The 17,184-nt window shown below is 43.2% G+C and overlaps 2 protein-coding genes across 6 annotated transcripts in view; both read left to right on the top strand.

The window, feature by feature from the left end:
* The window catches only part of LOC124160407 (E3 ubiquitin-protein ligase RNF13-like), a 219,007-nt gene that overhangs the window by 127,293 nt on the left and 74,530 nt on the right, over positions 1–17,184 (top strand). The window lies entirely within an intron of this gene.
* On the top strand, positions 6,384–11,452 carry LOC124160406. Of its 2 annotated transcripts, XM_046536244.1 has the most exons (3): positions 6,384–8,664; positions 8,780–9,091; positions 9,163–11,452. In XM_046536244.1, the coding sequence occupies exons 2-3, from the start codon at positions 8,786–8,788 to the stop codon at positions 11,299–11,301; spliced, it is 2,445 nt and encodes an 814-aa protein (XP_046392200.1). In that variant the 5' UTR covers positions 6,384–8,664; positions 8,780–8,785; the 3' UTR covers positions 11,302–11,452. The 2 variants fall into 2 exon arrangements, with proteins under 2 accessions (XP_046392200.1, XP_046392199.1); XM_046536243.1 differs by having other exon boundaries at positions 6,384–9,091.

Genomic DNA, 17,184 nt, shown 5'->3' with positions numbered 1-17,184 from the left:
TAAGTAAGTTCCGTCTAAATGTTATCAACGGAAGGTTATGCCATTGGCACCATAGCTGACGAAAATAACATACTATGGAACGTGAACGTAGGATTCAAAAGCAAATGTAAATTTCATATTAGAGGAACAAGTAAGGAAATTGTTATAAAAATATGGAGCTTGGTGTAATTAAAAGAAATGTAATGACGAGGAAGTAAAGAAATTGTGATTGGGTGAAATACATATGTGTAAGTTGCGCATTCCAAGTGAGAGAAAATGATAATATTGCGGCAAACCTGATACTTATTAACAAATATCTTCTTTCATCGTCCAGGGAATCAATGGCTCACGATAAATTGAAATAAAGTTGCCTGTTACAAATGAAAGAAACTGATACCGTTGTGGCAAACTTCATACTTAAATAAAAATATCTTATTTCTATGCTGTGAGAAACACCAATTGATGATTGAGTGAAATAATAAGGTGGAACCTCATTAAAGCAAGTACGGGCTATAGCGACACCCCCGCTATTACGAGAGATAACCGATGCACTGTCAATTGACCCTATAATAAGCGTATTAAAAAATTTGTTTTACGAGGGCATTTTGGTGTTGGCTCTCGCCATAGCGGGGGTTTCACCGCCGGAAAAACTTACATTGAGACTCCTTAATCTCTGTAATTGCTAGCGATCTTTTAGAAATGAAGTTAATGGAGTGCTCAGTCTCAAATTTATGTGGTAAACTGTGGTTCGATAAATAAGTACTTAATTTTGGTGAAAATAATGTGACATTAGCATGCGTGAATGCTTGATCTCCTTTTGTTCCTCGGGCGGATGAAAGCTGTCGGCAGCGTACCCGCACGTCCATGAGTTGAATGAATAGAAAGCATTTGATGGCAGACACCATGGTCAAAAAAACACCGAACACGTCTAAGCGAGAAAATAAAAATAAAGGAGTAATATGAGTGTCGAAATTAATTTGTCTTCCTATTCGCTCTTCACAATTAAAAAAAACAAAAGCGCCCAAGGAATGCAGACTATGTAGAGTTATAAGCAGCTTTGTTCGGGTGATTTTGCCCACTCCAATCTGCGAGAACTTCTGAGAAAGGGGTTACGCCTAAGCCTAAAGAGGAGTATTTCAGGGATAGATTGCGAATCGAGAATTTCAAGAGTGCGTAAGGTTGATTATATTAATGCAAAGCATTATCTCCCCTCATAATTGCTGGTGATGTAAACCGGAAGTCGTGAAAGAAAGGACTCCGATCATAAGTATCTTAAGAAGTATTCCCCGCGTGATATAACATAGATGAAACGGAACTTTTTTACATTACACCCAACAAAACCCTTTGCAGTACGAGGTATTTCTTGCAATGATGCCTCTAAAGATAGGTAGTGCGCCTTAGCGATGATGTAGGATGTACGATGCAATAACACTCAGCGTGAATTGTCCGGATGGACGTATTTATTCTCCGTTGCGGATTCGCAAGGGTGAACTATTCGCGTCAGTGGTCGGAGTCGTACTGGCGCTCTCTTCCATAACGTGGGTAGCCGAGCATCCCCTGGTGGCCGCTGGAAGAACTCTCAGAACAACTAACTCTCGTTTGCAGTGCCGTGGTAAAATCAGTGTATTATTTCAAATATATCGCAAGCGTAACCTCAAAAAGGAACTTTCCTTTAACAACGGCAGTTTTAATCACATCATTTTTCAAGCTTAGCAAACTTTTTACCGTAGATAATGAAGATATTACATTATCTGATAGTAAAAGTCTTCCAAGGCAGGAACATTATACAACCTTCCACCGTTTTCGACTGCGGAAACAAATGCAATACGTTATTTCACTTCACTGCCTCTTAATGTACAAGAACAATAAACATACACCAATGGAAGCATTTGAGGCATTAAATAACCGCGATACAGTTTTATTAGTTAATTTTTGAATTTTCAGTGGAAAATACCAAAATAATAGAATGATTACGTAAATGCACTAATTAACTGCATAGAAAAATGGCTTCGTCGGTTGTGCATTGGCATAATGATTGATAAAACAATGTTTTGAATGATTTTTATTCAGTGCGGGGCTTATAAATTGTTTGAATAGTCAGTCATTGTTTGAGTAAGGAAATTTAGTGATGCAAAAAACATCACCTTTCGTCTGGATTTATACTTACGTTTATCGGATAGAAATTTATCTGTCGCCCCACTACTCCTGTTCCTGTATAACTGTTCGCAACAGGTATATTGGCTATTATTTGCTCCACCTCCAGTGAAGCGACAATTCGCTATAGCAAGTGTTTATTGGTGCACCGTGGGGTGTCGTTTTGTCGAGGTTGCACTAAAGTTGCCTATTCAGAGTGAGATAAAGTGATAACATTGCGGCAAAACTCATATTTAATCAAAAATATCTTTTTTATGCCAAAGGAGCAAATAAATGATGATAGAGAGAAATAAATCCTATCACAAGCGAGTGAAAGTGGTAACATAAATGAGAGAAAGCAATTATATGTCAGCAAACCTCATGTTTATTCACCAATATCTTATATTTCTGTCAAGGTAATCAATATAGATGATGACACAGTGAATTATAGAGGCGTACTCGAAGGGGGAGAAAAAGACAACATTACAGCAAACCTCATTATTTACTCGGTGATGAGGTAAAAACAAAATAAAACGTACTGTGCGCACCGGGGAGTTCATGAAACCCACTAGTCGGTGGCCGTACCGACACCTTTTTGCTGTCGGTACGGCTACCGACGATCTCCCGTCCTCACGTCGGTGCCGCACCGATCGGGTTCGTACAGAATCGCACTCACTGCTTGCCGGGAGTCGGTGTGACGTCGCACCCGACGAATTGGTGCCGCACCGATCGGTTTGGAGTTATAGAATACGGCCCCTGGGTAGCCTTGGCCCTCAGCCTGAGTCAGTCAACTAAAACATAGGTAAAAAACAAGCAGCAAGCAGGGGAGTTCCTCCCATAGTGACATATTCTTACAATGCTCCTGTTTGCATTTCTTACTCGTAAGCATTGCGTCGGTACCTTAGAGGTGAGCTTAGAAAAGATCGCCCAGGGTTTTTCGCTTTGGAGGGCATGGAAAATAGGGTAGTTAACTTCATCAAAGGAAACAAAAGGCATTGATTGCGATTCGTTACCCACCATTTGTATATTCAAGATATATATATTATTTGGTTTTAGAAAACCCAGTTTAGACGAATGTTAACTCTAATTAAAAAAGGCCAGATGGGCGGCCATGCGATGCCACTCCACTTGATGTCACAGCGACCTAGATGCTACATGAATAGTCAGGAGTTTTACATTGTCTGAGATTGCCAATGAATGCCTTTGGCACAGAGCTCAGGGAAACATCTCTTAATAATCACTCATTAAAATTGCCTATGGTCGGAAAGTTTCCTTCGTTTGATAGGGTAATGATAATCACTCAGGGTTCCCACTCAACCGTGAAAATCTTGAATAAGCTGTGAATTTCGTCTACCGTGAAAAAACCTGGAAAAAGCCGTGAATTTCGCCATGAAACCTTAAAAATATCTCAATATTGATAATAATACTACGATTGACTGATCAAATTCGATATGTTAATCATGTTTCATGGCTCTTTAATCTACGCATTTCTCTACACACGAATATTCGAAGTGTATTAATTGGTCCGTACTGTATGCACTACTACTACGTGCACTTTGTGTAATTCATTGAGGTGCCTTACATTGATGCACAATGCTGTAATCGATCTCTGGGCAAATAAATACTATTATTATTATTATATGACGACACATTGACCGATATTTTCCATTTTAATGGCGGAAGTCTTGTTATTTTGTCTTAGCGTTTCAATTTCATTGATAGCTTGGGATGGACTTGTGTTCGAAAAAGGACGAATGAAATACCTTGCATTTCTAATGGACCCAGAATGAACCATTTTCAAAAATTATCTGATTTGTAACTCGAAGTTCGGTTCCCACAAAAAAATTAGGGCACATGCCATATGCTTTGAAATATGAGTTTGCCATTGGAATTTTACTGAAGGAAACATTTCTACGGCAAATAGGCTTTCAATTTATAGCAATAGCTCTCAATAGACTACGGTCACCTCGTTTGAATTTATGTGAATAATAAAGTAAAAGTGAAAATAACGTTTTTCAGCAGGTATTTATTTTGTCTTTATATATTTAAAACCAAGTGCATTATACAGTGGAACCCTGATCTACTGTACCCGCATTGATCGTTTTCCCGCATTCATCGTTCGTCGTTCCTGGTCCCAAATAAAGTTCCTCGCGGTCCCGTCGTATAATTTCCCTGCATCCATCGTTTGAGGAAAATGAGACGAAGTGTTTACATCGTGTTCAGTTCAAGTGCGCGTAATTCATAAAAGAATAAGACCAAACACGATGTATTTCTAACGTTATTTAAGCTTTTAAAACAAGAAAATAGTTGGAAATATACAATGATGATTTCTGGTCAAACACGATATCTTCGTGTTAAAAGGGGAGTGTGTGTGTCACCTTTGGTTGCTCTCGAAATGATTCTCGCTCACTTCTACCTCTATGACACTTTATTCTTCACACTTATACAAACAGGACTCTCCAGCCCAGACACTCTCCATGTCCCTCCGCACACTTGACTTCACTCAACTCAACTGTCCTTACGGCTTCTCGACGCGTCCCAACGCGTCCCCTTGAGCCACCTCTGTTGGTTCACGGTCACTCCCTCAGGGGGCAGCATCTCCCGGGGGGGGACACGCCGCCTGGCAGCGTAACAGTCGGCCTTTCCTGGCCCTAGGATTGCCCTCGGTCCTCTGCCAGACTGTCAGGGTGCTCGGGTTGACCACCTTGCCGTCATCTTCTTCTTCTGCGTTCAAGGGGGAGGAGTCATCTTCTTCTTCTGCATTCAAGGGGGGGTCGTCATCTTCTTCTTCTGCATTCAAGGGGGGGCAACACCAGGGTCTCATGCGATCGGAGCTAAACACAGAGTTGAAGGGTCTTTGAGTGCGTTTTGCACCGGGGATGTCACGTAGGAGGTACCTGTCGCTTGGCAACACTTCGACTACCTGATGTGGACCCTTAAACTTTGGTGCTATCTTCCTCGAAGTCCCAGTCGATTGGGCTTCCCTTTCCACTAGCACTAAATCTCCTTGCTGATATTTTCGGGGTATTTTATGGCACGCGTCATACCTTTGCTTTTGCCTCCCTTGGACCACTGCTATTCTAGCTAAAGCTTCTGCCCTAACTTGTTCTACGGATCCCTTTTCCTCCTTACTGTCACTATCCTGCAACAACAATACTAACCGATTACCTAAGGCATTTCGCGGACTGTACGCAAACAAGAGTTCGTGGGTGCTCTTCCCCGTCGTCTTGTTCACCATTGAGTTCATCGCAAACTGAATCTTACGCAATCCAACGTCCCAGTCACTTCCATCCTCTGATGTGTATTTCGTGGAAATAGCCCTAGTAATTACACTGTTTGACCTTTCAACCTGCCCGTTTGCTCTTGGGGTGGCTGTCGCGTTCTTTATGTGTTTGATCTGATTCTTGCCACAAAACTCTTCGAACTCCTTTGCAGTGAAGGCGGTTCCTCTGTCTGATATCAGACGCTCGGGGCACCCAAATAGGCTAACGATATCCTTCAGCGCTTCACAAACTGGCTTCGATTTTGCGTTCCTTACTGCCCTCAGCACTATGAACTTGGTGAAGTTATCCTGATAAGCTAGTACGTACTCATGGCCTCTCTTACTTCGTGGAAATGGTCCCAGATGGTCCACATGAACTGTATGAAATGGGGTGGCTACCCTCTCAATTGTGTGTAATGTCCCCTCCTTCATTCCTCCAGTTCTCTTGTGGTAGGCACACTCAATGCAGGCCGCGATGTACTTCTTCACTCTTCGCCTCATTTTCGGAAACCAGAAATGCCTCTTGATCTGTTCAAGAGTTTTCTCCTCTGCGTAGTGCCCTAAATCGTCATGGCTGCCTTTTATGATCCGCCAAATAGCATCTTTAGGAACCACCCACTTGGCTCCTCCGTCTGATTTGCGGCAAACCCGGTTGTCCCTTATGATGTAGTCAGTGTGTACTTGACGTTCGTCATTGCTACATGCAGGTTTCTTCAATATTCCATGTATCCTCTTAATCTCTGGGTCTTGGAGCTGCATCGTCAGAAGCCAATCTGCTTCATCAATCCTCAAAGTGAATATCTTTAGATCAGCAGTCTCGGGTATCTCGGCTTCTTCGACGGGATTCCGGCTAAGGGCATCAACATGGCTCATGCTTCTCCCTGGCCTGTACTCTACGGTGAAATCATACTCTTGTAGTCGCAACCACCATCTTGCGATTCGAGGAAGCATTTCCTTCTTCATCATTGTGGCTTTCAAGGCGTTACAATCTGTTACCACTTTGAATTCTCGGTTAAGTAGATACTAGGTTGGGACAAGTCAGGAAAGTCAGGAAAGTCAGGAAATAGTCAGGAAAAAAAGTTTTGGTCAGGAAAATCAGGAAATCGTCAGGATGAGCGCCCGAAGAGTCAGGATGGATCGGATTGTGTGCCTTTTGCTGTGCCGCCGGCCACCGCACGCCGCACTGGCGGCAAGCGACAGCCGCAAGATGAGCCGAGAACGCCCGCGCCGCGCTGTCTCACCGCCTCCCTTCCCCTCGTGCTAACCCGTGCCGAACTGGGCTGCCGCCTTCACCGCCGAAGCAAGGAGTGCTGGCGTCGCTCTGCCTGCCGCTGCATGGCAAGGTTCTCGCATGTGTTCTAGCAATTCACCGCTTTACACGACGCAATTTTGATTGCGCCTTCGCACGTACGTCAGACTGCGCAATTCCGTGTACCGTGTAAAACGGCCTTTAGACACTCTTAACCCTCTCATGCATGCATGCATGCATGAAATCCTTTGGAGTAATCAAAAAATAAAATAAACATGTGACGAGTGCAAAAAGTGAAAAGGGTTGAAATTTTACATCGCTTGCTGCAGCGGTTCCAATTAGGCAAACGTTTAGCAAATAATTTAGACTATTGAAAAGGAACCAACTTCAATATTGAGCTCAGAGAGAATTCAGAAGAGTCAAAGCATTTTTAGAAAATTTCTAGAAAACATTCAGCAATGTGAGTCACTTAAAAATAACGATCATTGATTATAAAATAAATTTTGAAATTACCGATTGCTAATTCAGATGCACTATAATTGAATTCATATGCCTACTTTTAAAGCTCCTCTCGATCACCCGTCAGGTATGCTATCAGCTAAATAAAACTAAAACACATATATGCATATGCTTTTCACTAAGGATGACCATGTCATTGCAAAACGCTATTTTCTCACCATGCGTCTTGTCGTTCATTATCATGCTCTGGAAAAATTAGTTGATAATTGAGAATAGAGAAAAGTATAAAGTCTGAACGCAATGAAGATTACCAATAAATCTGGAGCAAAGTATCAATACCTGAATTAATGACTTTTGATCGGATAACCAGGCTAAAATCTCAAAAGTAAAAAGAATCCTTCACTTGGAAGAGGTTCTGATTCAATACAGTTGCAAGTACATATGACGTGAAAAGAAAAAAAATTGAAACGGTTTATCCTAATTTACCTTAGAAGTTTAGCAAGACTACCAATTTATAGCTTGTTCGAGTGAAGGAATAATTACCATAAAAAATATAGGTTTCTATCATGCGATTTACGATCTTTCCCGTGATGCCTGAGAAATATTTTTAATGCGCTAAAATATTTTTGAACTTCAATTATCACATGTTATGGGTTATTCTGCTCAGCCATTGCCTGGAAAATTGCTCTGTATTATTTAATGGCGTACAAAATAATAAAATTACAACTAGTTTTTAGTCTCACGTCTAGAAATGAGGTTGAATGATTTCTTACAATGGGGATACAGTGGAGGTCATGCCTTTCGGGTTGATGATGTAAAAACATAATTGTCTTTGCACGAATAAGTATGTTAGGTAATTTATCTCAAAAGTGGAAAAAAATCTAGCTTATCACATGTGATAGGAGCATCGCAAATCTTGTACATCACTTCTTTGGTATATATACATATTAATTTTGACCGATTCACTTTCAGCGATATTTTTTTAACGTGTGAGGGGTATTAAGAGGTTGTTGGTGCCGATTTGTATATCCATGAAATAAAAGGATTCCTAAATTCAAGTGCCCACGTGTAGTATGAGACGTTTCGTCCAGCTTTCTTCGTTTCTGACAGTTTGAGCACGTCGCCACTGTATAGCGGGAGGCCGGCATACACGGCAGTGTAACGCGCTCTTCTTCCACAAAAAGTCATTTTATCATTTGTGGACTACTGAGACCATTAACGGAGAAAGCGCAGGAAATATTGACTACATTGTGTTGAACGCATGGCGACGCAGCGTCTCAGGAACCTTAAATGAATTCTGTACTACCATACGACAATGCAATAGCAAAGTTGCATTGGGTCGTCTGTGACATAGTAGCGGCTTGGTAGGCTCATGCGCAGAAGCGAGTGAGGCAACCTTAGGCTCTAAACCTTGGCTCCACGGTCGCTCCTTTTCCGCGCCTTTCCCCCCACACCCCCCGCCATCCCACGCGCTCCCCGGGTCTGCGCCCGCGGCGGGTCAACAATAACAGTGCGACGGTGACGAGTCCGGACGAGTCGGTGTGCCTGGAGAGCAGCGGAGGTTGCGTTTTCTTCATTGAAGGTAGGCTGTCACGAATATTAGCAAACTCACTGTCGTGTTATTTTATCCACTCCATTCGACTATTCATTGAAACTTAATGGTGCTGTAGTTCAAAATGAGATTGTATTATTTTCAGACCCGAATGCTGAGGCCCATTTCGTCTCTAGTCATGGTCGGGGGAAAGCAGACGTATTGGAACGAGGATTGGTCAAAGGAGCTTCATTTCAGCTGCTTCTCACCAAAGACTTCGACTGCATTAAAGCATGGATTGCCAGAAGGAAAACCAACATCTTTCTACTGCTCGGTGTGCTGCAAGACGAATCAACTCGGCAACATGGGTCGCGGTGCCCTGACTAAACACCTGTCATCAACCCACCACAATACTGCCGTCGAGAACAAGAAGAGCTGTTACGGGATCAAGATATTTTGTTTGCCTTCCGCTAAGAAGGTAAGTGATGGTGAGTTATTTGTAAAATCTTCGGGGTTTTCTGGTTCTCTACCCCAGCCTGATTTTTGTAGGTGACTACAGCAACTCCCTCTACCTCTACATCCGCGTCGGTGAACCCCACGGCGGCGGCACCTGGTTCCTCAGCATCGGGTGGGACTGCAGAAGACCCTCGGGACGATCCCGATGACCCCACACCAGCTTCACCTGCCTGCACATGTTCATGCCCATGTGCGCGATGTACCAACGAAGTTATCGCCGTCCCGAAGACTGCTGGTTTGCAAGGTCTTAACACCTGGTTAATGAAGCAAGATACTACCAAAGCTGAGATTTTGTGGTGTATCTATTGTGTAACGAGCCATACTTCTTTGTCTTCTGGGGGCAAGGCAGTGCAGTTATTTCCCACAATGTTCCCAGATAGTATGATTGCTGCAAAAATGGAATTGGGTCGGAACAAAATCGCCTATTCACTTGTACATGGTTTAGCCCCACATTTCCATGATGTTATCACATCTAAGTTAACCAAACTGGATTTTGTGGTAGTTTTATTTGACGAGAGTCTCAATAAGTGTAGCCAGAAGACTCAAATGGATCTTGCCATTAAATTTTGGTGTGATGATCAAAATGAAACGGTGACGAAATATTATGATTCAGTGTTCCTGGGTCGCTCAAGGGCGACTGATCTCATATCGGCATACTGCACAGCAATTCCTAGAAGTGTGCAGTCTCATGTGCTTATGGTTGGCATGGATGGCCCGAATGTTAATGTCAAGTTCCTGAAAGATCTCCAGATTTATATGAAAACAGAGTTTGGTGAGGATGAGCCACTGCTGCTGCTCATGGGGTCCTGTGGTTTGCACGTAGTTCATAATTCCTTCAAAGAGGGGGTTAGTAAGTGTGGCTGGAATATTGTCATGTTTCTCAGGGCCTTATACAATATATTTAAGAATGTGCCTGCCCGTCGCAGTAAGTATACAGAGTGGACAGGCTCTACTACTTTCCCAAATAAGTATTGTGCAGTGAGGTGGTTGAATAATGCACCTGGTGCCGATAATTGCATCAAAATATTGCCAAACGTAAAAACTTTTATTGAAAAAGTGAGAACTGGACCTGAAGAGGATAAAATAAAATCTGCCGGCTTCTTGTATGTTGCAAAAGCTGTTGAAGATAAGATGTTGGGGCCTAAGTTAGCCTTCTTCTCATATGTTGCAAGACTTGTTGAGCCATTCTTGACTACTTATCAAACCAATGACCCAATGGCGCCGTTCTTGCACACGGACCTGTCGAACTTAGTGTCGAACCTGCTTAGACATTTTGTCAAGAATGATTATGTAAATCGAAAGTCAGATGTATGTAAAGTTGACATTACCAATGAAGACAATCTGATTCCTGTGAAGAACTTCAATTTTAGTTTTTCTGTAAAGGACGCTCTCAAAAAAGTACAAGTATCTACTCCAGAAATGCTGAAGTTCAAGGAGGAGTGTGTGCTCCTGCTGAAGGCTATGGTTAGTAAAATTCTTGAAAAGGCTCCCTTGAATTACAAACTCTGCAGAGCCATAACTTTTTGTGACCCAGAACTGATTTCACATTCCAAAACTGCCGTTTCTACTCGACTGAACGGCTTCTTGGAACAACTGCACAGCCGCAATTGGCTTCCTGCAAGTGAGTGCGACACTATTTTGTCTGACTTTAAGGTGCTCTGTGACAAACAAGTATTTGCTAACGCCTGTCAAGAATATGATCGTCAGAGGCAGAGACTAGATCATTTCTGGAGAGGTATCTGGGATCGTTATAAGTGCTCAGATGGTTTAGTGAAAGTGATTAAAATGGCTCTGATCATAAGCCATGGCCAAGCTTTCATCGAGCGTGGCTTCTCCATCAATAAGGAGATAATAGTAGAGAACCAATTAGATATGTCTTTGGTGGCTCAGCGCCAAGTGTACGACTCAGTCAACGCTGCTGGTGGCGTAGAAAACATAAAAATATCTGCTGAAATGATCAACAGATTTCGGCACGCGCGCTCCGAGTATGAAGAAGCAAAGAAGCAGCGCCGATCTGAGGACGCTGAGGTCGAAAAAAAAAGGACCCATGAGAAGATGATTGGAACTGAAGTTAAGGAGCTTCAAGCCAAAAAGATGAAAGTGTTAGCATCAAGCCAGAAGGAGGCTGATGCCATTGATGAAGAAATAAAAAAGTTGACTGGTACTTTCTAACTTAACAATGGAGTTTCTAACTTAGACAATTTGTGAAGTGCACTTTTAATTAATAGTGATTTTTTTGTTCACCAAGTTTTTTTTACTGTTTTGACTAATGATTAAGTCACAGTGATTGCTAGTCCAAAGTGGCCATATTTTGTTTGGAAAGTCAATATGAAAGAACTATGATAATTTGTGAAGTGTACTTAAAATGAGGAAATAGTGATTTTTTTGTTCACCTTGTTTTTTTTACTGTTTTGACTAATGATTAAGTCACAGTGATTGCTAGTCCACAGTGGCCATTTTTTGTTTGGAAAGTCACTATGAAAGAACTATTATTATGTGTGAAGTGTACTTAAAATAAGTAAATTGTGATTGTTTTGTTCACCTTGTTTTTTACGGTTTTGACTAATGATTAAGTCACAATGATTGCTAGTCCACGGTGGCCATATTTTGTTTGGAAAGTCACTATGAAAGAACTATGATAATTTGTGAAGTGTACTTAAAATAAGGAAATAGTGATTTTTTTGTTCACCTTGTTTTTTTTTTACTGTTTTGACTAATGATTAAGTCACAGTGATTGCTAGTCCACAGTGGCCATTTTTTGTTTGGAAAGTCACTATGAAAGAACTATTATTATGTGTGAAGTGTACTTAAAATAAGTAAATTGTGATTGTTTTGTTCACCTTGTTTTTTTTACTGTTTTGACTAATGATTAAGTCACAATGATTGCTAGTCCACAGTGGCCATATTTTGTTTGGAAAGTACCAAAGTACCTAACGTGTAGTACTGTACAGTAGTAACATTTCTTGTAAGTTTTTCTGATATTACAATTAAAAAATACTGAAGTGTTGCATATTTTGAGCTATTTCCTTGTATATGACCTCTTATGACATCTTTCTTCATGCGTTAAAACTTATGGCGAACGCTAGAAAAAGTCAGGATATATCAAGATTTTGGTCAGGAAAAAGTCAGGAAAAGTCAGGATGGGAGGAAATTGAGATCTTGTCCCAACCTAGAGATACATCCGGAACTTATCTATCGCTTCTACTACTGCCAATGCCTCAAGTTCATAGCTATGGTACATCTTTTCTGCCTCTGTTGTCTGTCTACTATAATACGCAATGGGCCTTAGAGTTTCACCTTCTCGACTCTGTAACAGGATCCCAGCCAGGCCACTCTTGCTGGCGTCGGTGTGTACTTCGTGCACCGCCTGCGCGTCGAATAAGGCCAACGTTGGTCGTTCCACCAATTTCCTTTTTAATTCTTGGAATGCACTCTGCTGCTCTTGGCCCCACCCAAAGGCTACATCTTTCTTTGTCAGTCGCGTCAGGGGTCTGCTAAGAATCGCGAAACCTGGTATAAATCTTCTAAAGAAGCTGGTCAATCCCACAAATTGCCTAACTTCGTGGACATTCACGGGCCTACGAAAATCGTTGACTGCCTTGATTTTTCTCTCGCCCGGCTTTATTCCTTCGTTACTTATCTCGAAGCCTAAATAGTCTACTTTGTCCTTGAAGAACTCACACTTTGAGGGCTTCAAAGTCAGACCCACTTCCTTCAGCACCTTGAGGAACCTGGTTAGCTTCTCCAGCCCTTCCTCAACGGTCTTACTCGGGATCAAGACGTCGTCCATGTACACGAGAACGTCTCCAGGTTTTGTCATCCTAGTCACTTTGTTCATCATCTGATTAAAAGCGGCCGGCGCATTGACGAGACCAAAGGGGACCTTTCTAAACTGATACAATCCCTGGGTCGTCACGAAAGCGGTCAGCGGTCTCGACTTAGTCGCCACGGGGATCTGGTAATACCCTGATGCAAGATCAAGCGTAGTGTAATACTTGTTCCCAGCAAGCCTATCTAGCTGTTCCTCGATAGCGGGCATCGGAAACTTGACCTTCTTCGTCTTCCGGTTCATTTCTCTATAGTCAATGCAGAGCCGGTTCTCACCGCTGGCTTTCTTAACGAGTAGTGCTGGGCTCGCGTAATCAGACGTTGATTCCTCTATAATGCCCAACTTTAGCAACTCGTCGACTTCCCTCTGCATCTCCGCTCGTTGTGCATAAGGTAGACTATACGGACGCAGATTTACCGGTTGCTCATCGTTTACCTCTATTTCGAAACTCTCCACCTTTGCTGTACCCAGTTCACTCATAGTCATAGCAAAGCATTCTCTGAATTCGTTCACTAGATCACATACTGAGTCTTTTTCTCTTTCTGTTAAATTGTCGCTGATTTTAATATCATCCTTCCTGATCAGTCCCTTTTCTTTCACTGTCCGAACCTTTGGTTCCGGCTCTTCACCATTTTCCAGATCAAGTTTAATAATTCGCAGCTCTCCGTATTCCTTCTCAACTCGGATGTCCCTCTGGTCGAGTGCACTTCGTCCGATAATTATGTCATCATCCTGCGAATAGTCCGGGACAATTACCGTATAAGCTTGTGTAAGAGGCGCACACGTGTAAGAGGCGCACCCCTATTTTGAGGATCGAAGCTATAAAGAAAAAAAATTTTGCGACTTTTTTTATCCTATCGTCCGGTGTTGCAGACGTATGCCTGGAATTTCGACAGTTATCGAAATGTCCTCTTTCAGTACTATTTGAAAAAGGAAATTTTGATAACTGCGGCGGCATAAGAGGGAGTAGAAAGAGTTCCGATCCTCTCTTTGCATACGCCATCGCTCTACGTTGCTTGCCCTACTCACGAACAATTTTGTTTAAAAGCTCTCGCAGGAGTATTGCAATAGAATTGCAGCCATGGAAAATTTTAAGCCAAAACACGACAGGCAAATGGCATGAGCTTTCCCAAGAGATTGAACAACAATCGGGGCAATCTCAGCGCCGTAGGTTAATAACCGCGTCGTAGATTTAAGGCCCCTTGCACACACACCGATTTTGGACGGCCGGTAAAATATCACCGGCACCGGCAAAATGCCAGTTATCTGCCGGCTGTTGTCACTGTGGATCGCCGGCGCCGGCTCAAAAACTTAGCAACGTATCGTTTGAACGGTAAAAATCCGGCGTGTGTGCAAGCATCGCTTCGCCGGTAAAATGTCGGCCAATATTTACCGACCGTCCAAAATCGGTGTGTGTGCAAGGGGCCTAACGGAACTACACTCGGCTCTCCATCAGCTAACGCCTCTGCCGTTTTTTTCCTTTCCGAGACTCCACAGGAAAATATCAAGTTACAGGGGAACAATGGAAACGTGTTTCATCCCTACCCCATTCCACCAACTGACCTTTTTCGGTCTACCAGGTTCAATTCCCCGAGTTTCTGGAGGTCAAATGCTACGTGAGTCACCTTCTGAGCTCGAGGATATCTCGATATCTTTCAGCAATTGTATAACACGCACGAGGTTCTAAAAAGAATTAGACCTAACGCGACGTATATCTTACAGCATTTAAGTTTTTTGAGCTCTAATTGATTGACACAAAGATTTATAGCTAAAATAAGGCTATTAATATTCAACATAGTCCAAACAGCACAATTTCGGAAGAAACAAGCGTAGCATAAGCGCATTCAAACAAGACGAGACGGACTGGAAACTCAGGCAACGCAAACTGCGTATATCACATTGCTACGCCTTCGCTTTAAAGGCAACGACGTCACATGCAAGATCGGACGTGTTCTTCCCTTTCTCCTTCGCTCGTAGCTTTAAATACGGAGGGGAGGGAGCCCTCTTCCCCTCGACCTCTCCATCAGCGCTCTTCACTTATAAGCATTTCCGATTTCTTCTATCCACCATTAAGTCCAACAGTGAGCACACTCGTTCGAATTTTTTCAACCGCAGGTTTTGACACCAATATTACTATATGCAGTATAAATGCCGCGGGATGCCCACTCGCGGCAATAAATTTAGCGCGCGCTCCGGAGCGAATCACCCCGCGCGATCTTTTCAATGTTCACCTCTGGGGTACCGACGTGACGGCGCGATGCTTGCAAAAAATTCAAACAGGAGCATTTTAAAAATACGTCACTAAGGGAGAAACTCCCTGCCTGCCGCTTGATTTTGACCCAGGGTTTCAGATGACTGACTCACGCTGAAAACCAAGGCCACTCAGTTCCCCTTGAACTTGCAACCGGTGAAGGGGAGGGGGGGAAGATAAGAAGTTTGTGTAAGAGGCGCACCCCCATTTTCGGCTGCAACATCTGGGAAAAAAGGTGCGCCTCTTACACGAGCTTATACGGTAACACCTCAACGTCAAAGTCCACGCCATCCACTTTTAATGCCATTTGTTTTGAACCAATGACCCTACAACCCCCACATCCGAATCCGGACAAACGTTTCAAGCTTTTCTCGTACTTCAATCCAATTTTCTCTGCCACACCTTGCCTCATTGTCACTACCTCGCTTCCTAGATCGACAAATCCAAGGATGCGGTCATTATTAATCTCCACCCATTTATGATATTCATCTTTCACCTTCTCATTTGCCCAGCTAATAATCTTAACGTTTCCTATCCTCTCAACTGCCTACCCATTTCTTTATTTGCCTGAGGGCACTCCCTTGATACATGCCCACTTTTCTTGCAGGTGAAGCAAAGTCTAACGTGAGCTGGTTTTTGGGAATCTTTCGCCATATGACCAAACTCGGCACAGTTAAAACATTTCATCTGCCCTGACTTCCTTTCTCCTTTCGATTCCCACGGTCGATCTACTAATTTCTCACTCGACGTCGAATCTAAACTCCGAATGAATGGCTTTTCTTCGACTCGCGTACGTTCTACCACACATTCGTACCGTTTGATTTTACTCAACAGTCCCTCTACATCCTGGAAATCACTTAGGGCCAACAACTTCACCAACTCCCGATCTCCAATCCCATTCAAAATATATCTTATCAGGGATGCATTGTCAATATCTCCACGACTAGCTAAGGCCTTCATCGAGTAAACGTACGTTTCGTAGGTTTCAGTTCGTTGTTTCTTCTTTCGACTGAGTCTCATATGCACCTCCGCTTGATCGTCCGATGAGGGGAAACTATACTGCAGCTTCCTCTTGAAAGCTTCCCACGAATACACTTCTTCCGCAACGCTATTCAACCACGTCGCTGCGGCGCCTGGTAACTTGTGCACAGCTTGCGTTAACACCATCGAGTCCTCCCACGCGTATGCGAGTGCGACACTTTCAACTCGCCTAATCCATTGCTCAGCCGTAAATCCTATCGATAGGGAAGGATCGAACTCTGGTAGTAGCCTCTCTGCCATCTCATGCTGCCCAATGGAAGTGTTCCCCGCTAACGCAGCTCTTCCCGCCAACATTTCCCGTTCCAACAGCCTCCTTTCCCGGTCCAAAATGTCCCGTTCCCTTCTCAATAGCTCACGTTCGCGCGTAACTTCAATCGCCGCTTCGTTCCACCTAGCATAGCCTCACTCCGACCCCCGGTCATATCTCTTAGCGCTCTTGAGGAAAATGAGACGAAGTGTTTACATCGTGTTCAGTTCAAGTGCGCGTAATTCATAAAAGAATAAGACCAAACACGATGTATTTCTAACGTTATTTAAGCTTTTAAAACATGAAAATAGTTGGAAATATACAATGATGATTTCTGGTCAAACACGATATCTTCGTGTTAAAAGGGGAGCGTGTGTGTCACCTTTGGTTGCTCTCGAAATGATTCTCGCTCACTTCTACCTCTCTGTGACTCTTTATTCTTCACACTTATACAAACAGGACTCTCCAGCCCAGACACTCTCCGTGTCCCTCCTCACACTTGACTTCACTCAACTCAACTGTCCTTACGGCTTCTCGATGCATCCCAACGCGTCCCCTTGAGCCACCTCTGTTGGTTCACGGTCACTCCCTCAGGGGGCAGCATCTCCCGGGGGGGGGACACGCCGCCTGGCGGCGTAACACTCGTAGCTGAGCTTCTCAGCAGTTAATGTGGCATTTTTCCGAAAA

This window comes from Ischnura elegans, chromosome 6 (assembly GCF_921293095.1).
Source record: "Ischnura elegans chromosome 6, ioIscEleg1.1, whole genome shotgun sequence".
NCBI classification, from domain to species: domain Eukaryota; kingdom Metazoa; phylum Arthropoda; class Insecta; order Odonata; family Coenagrionidae; genus Ischnura; species Ischnura elegans.
This window is presented reverse-complemented; position numbering and strand designations above follow the sequence as displayed.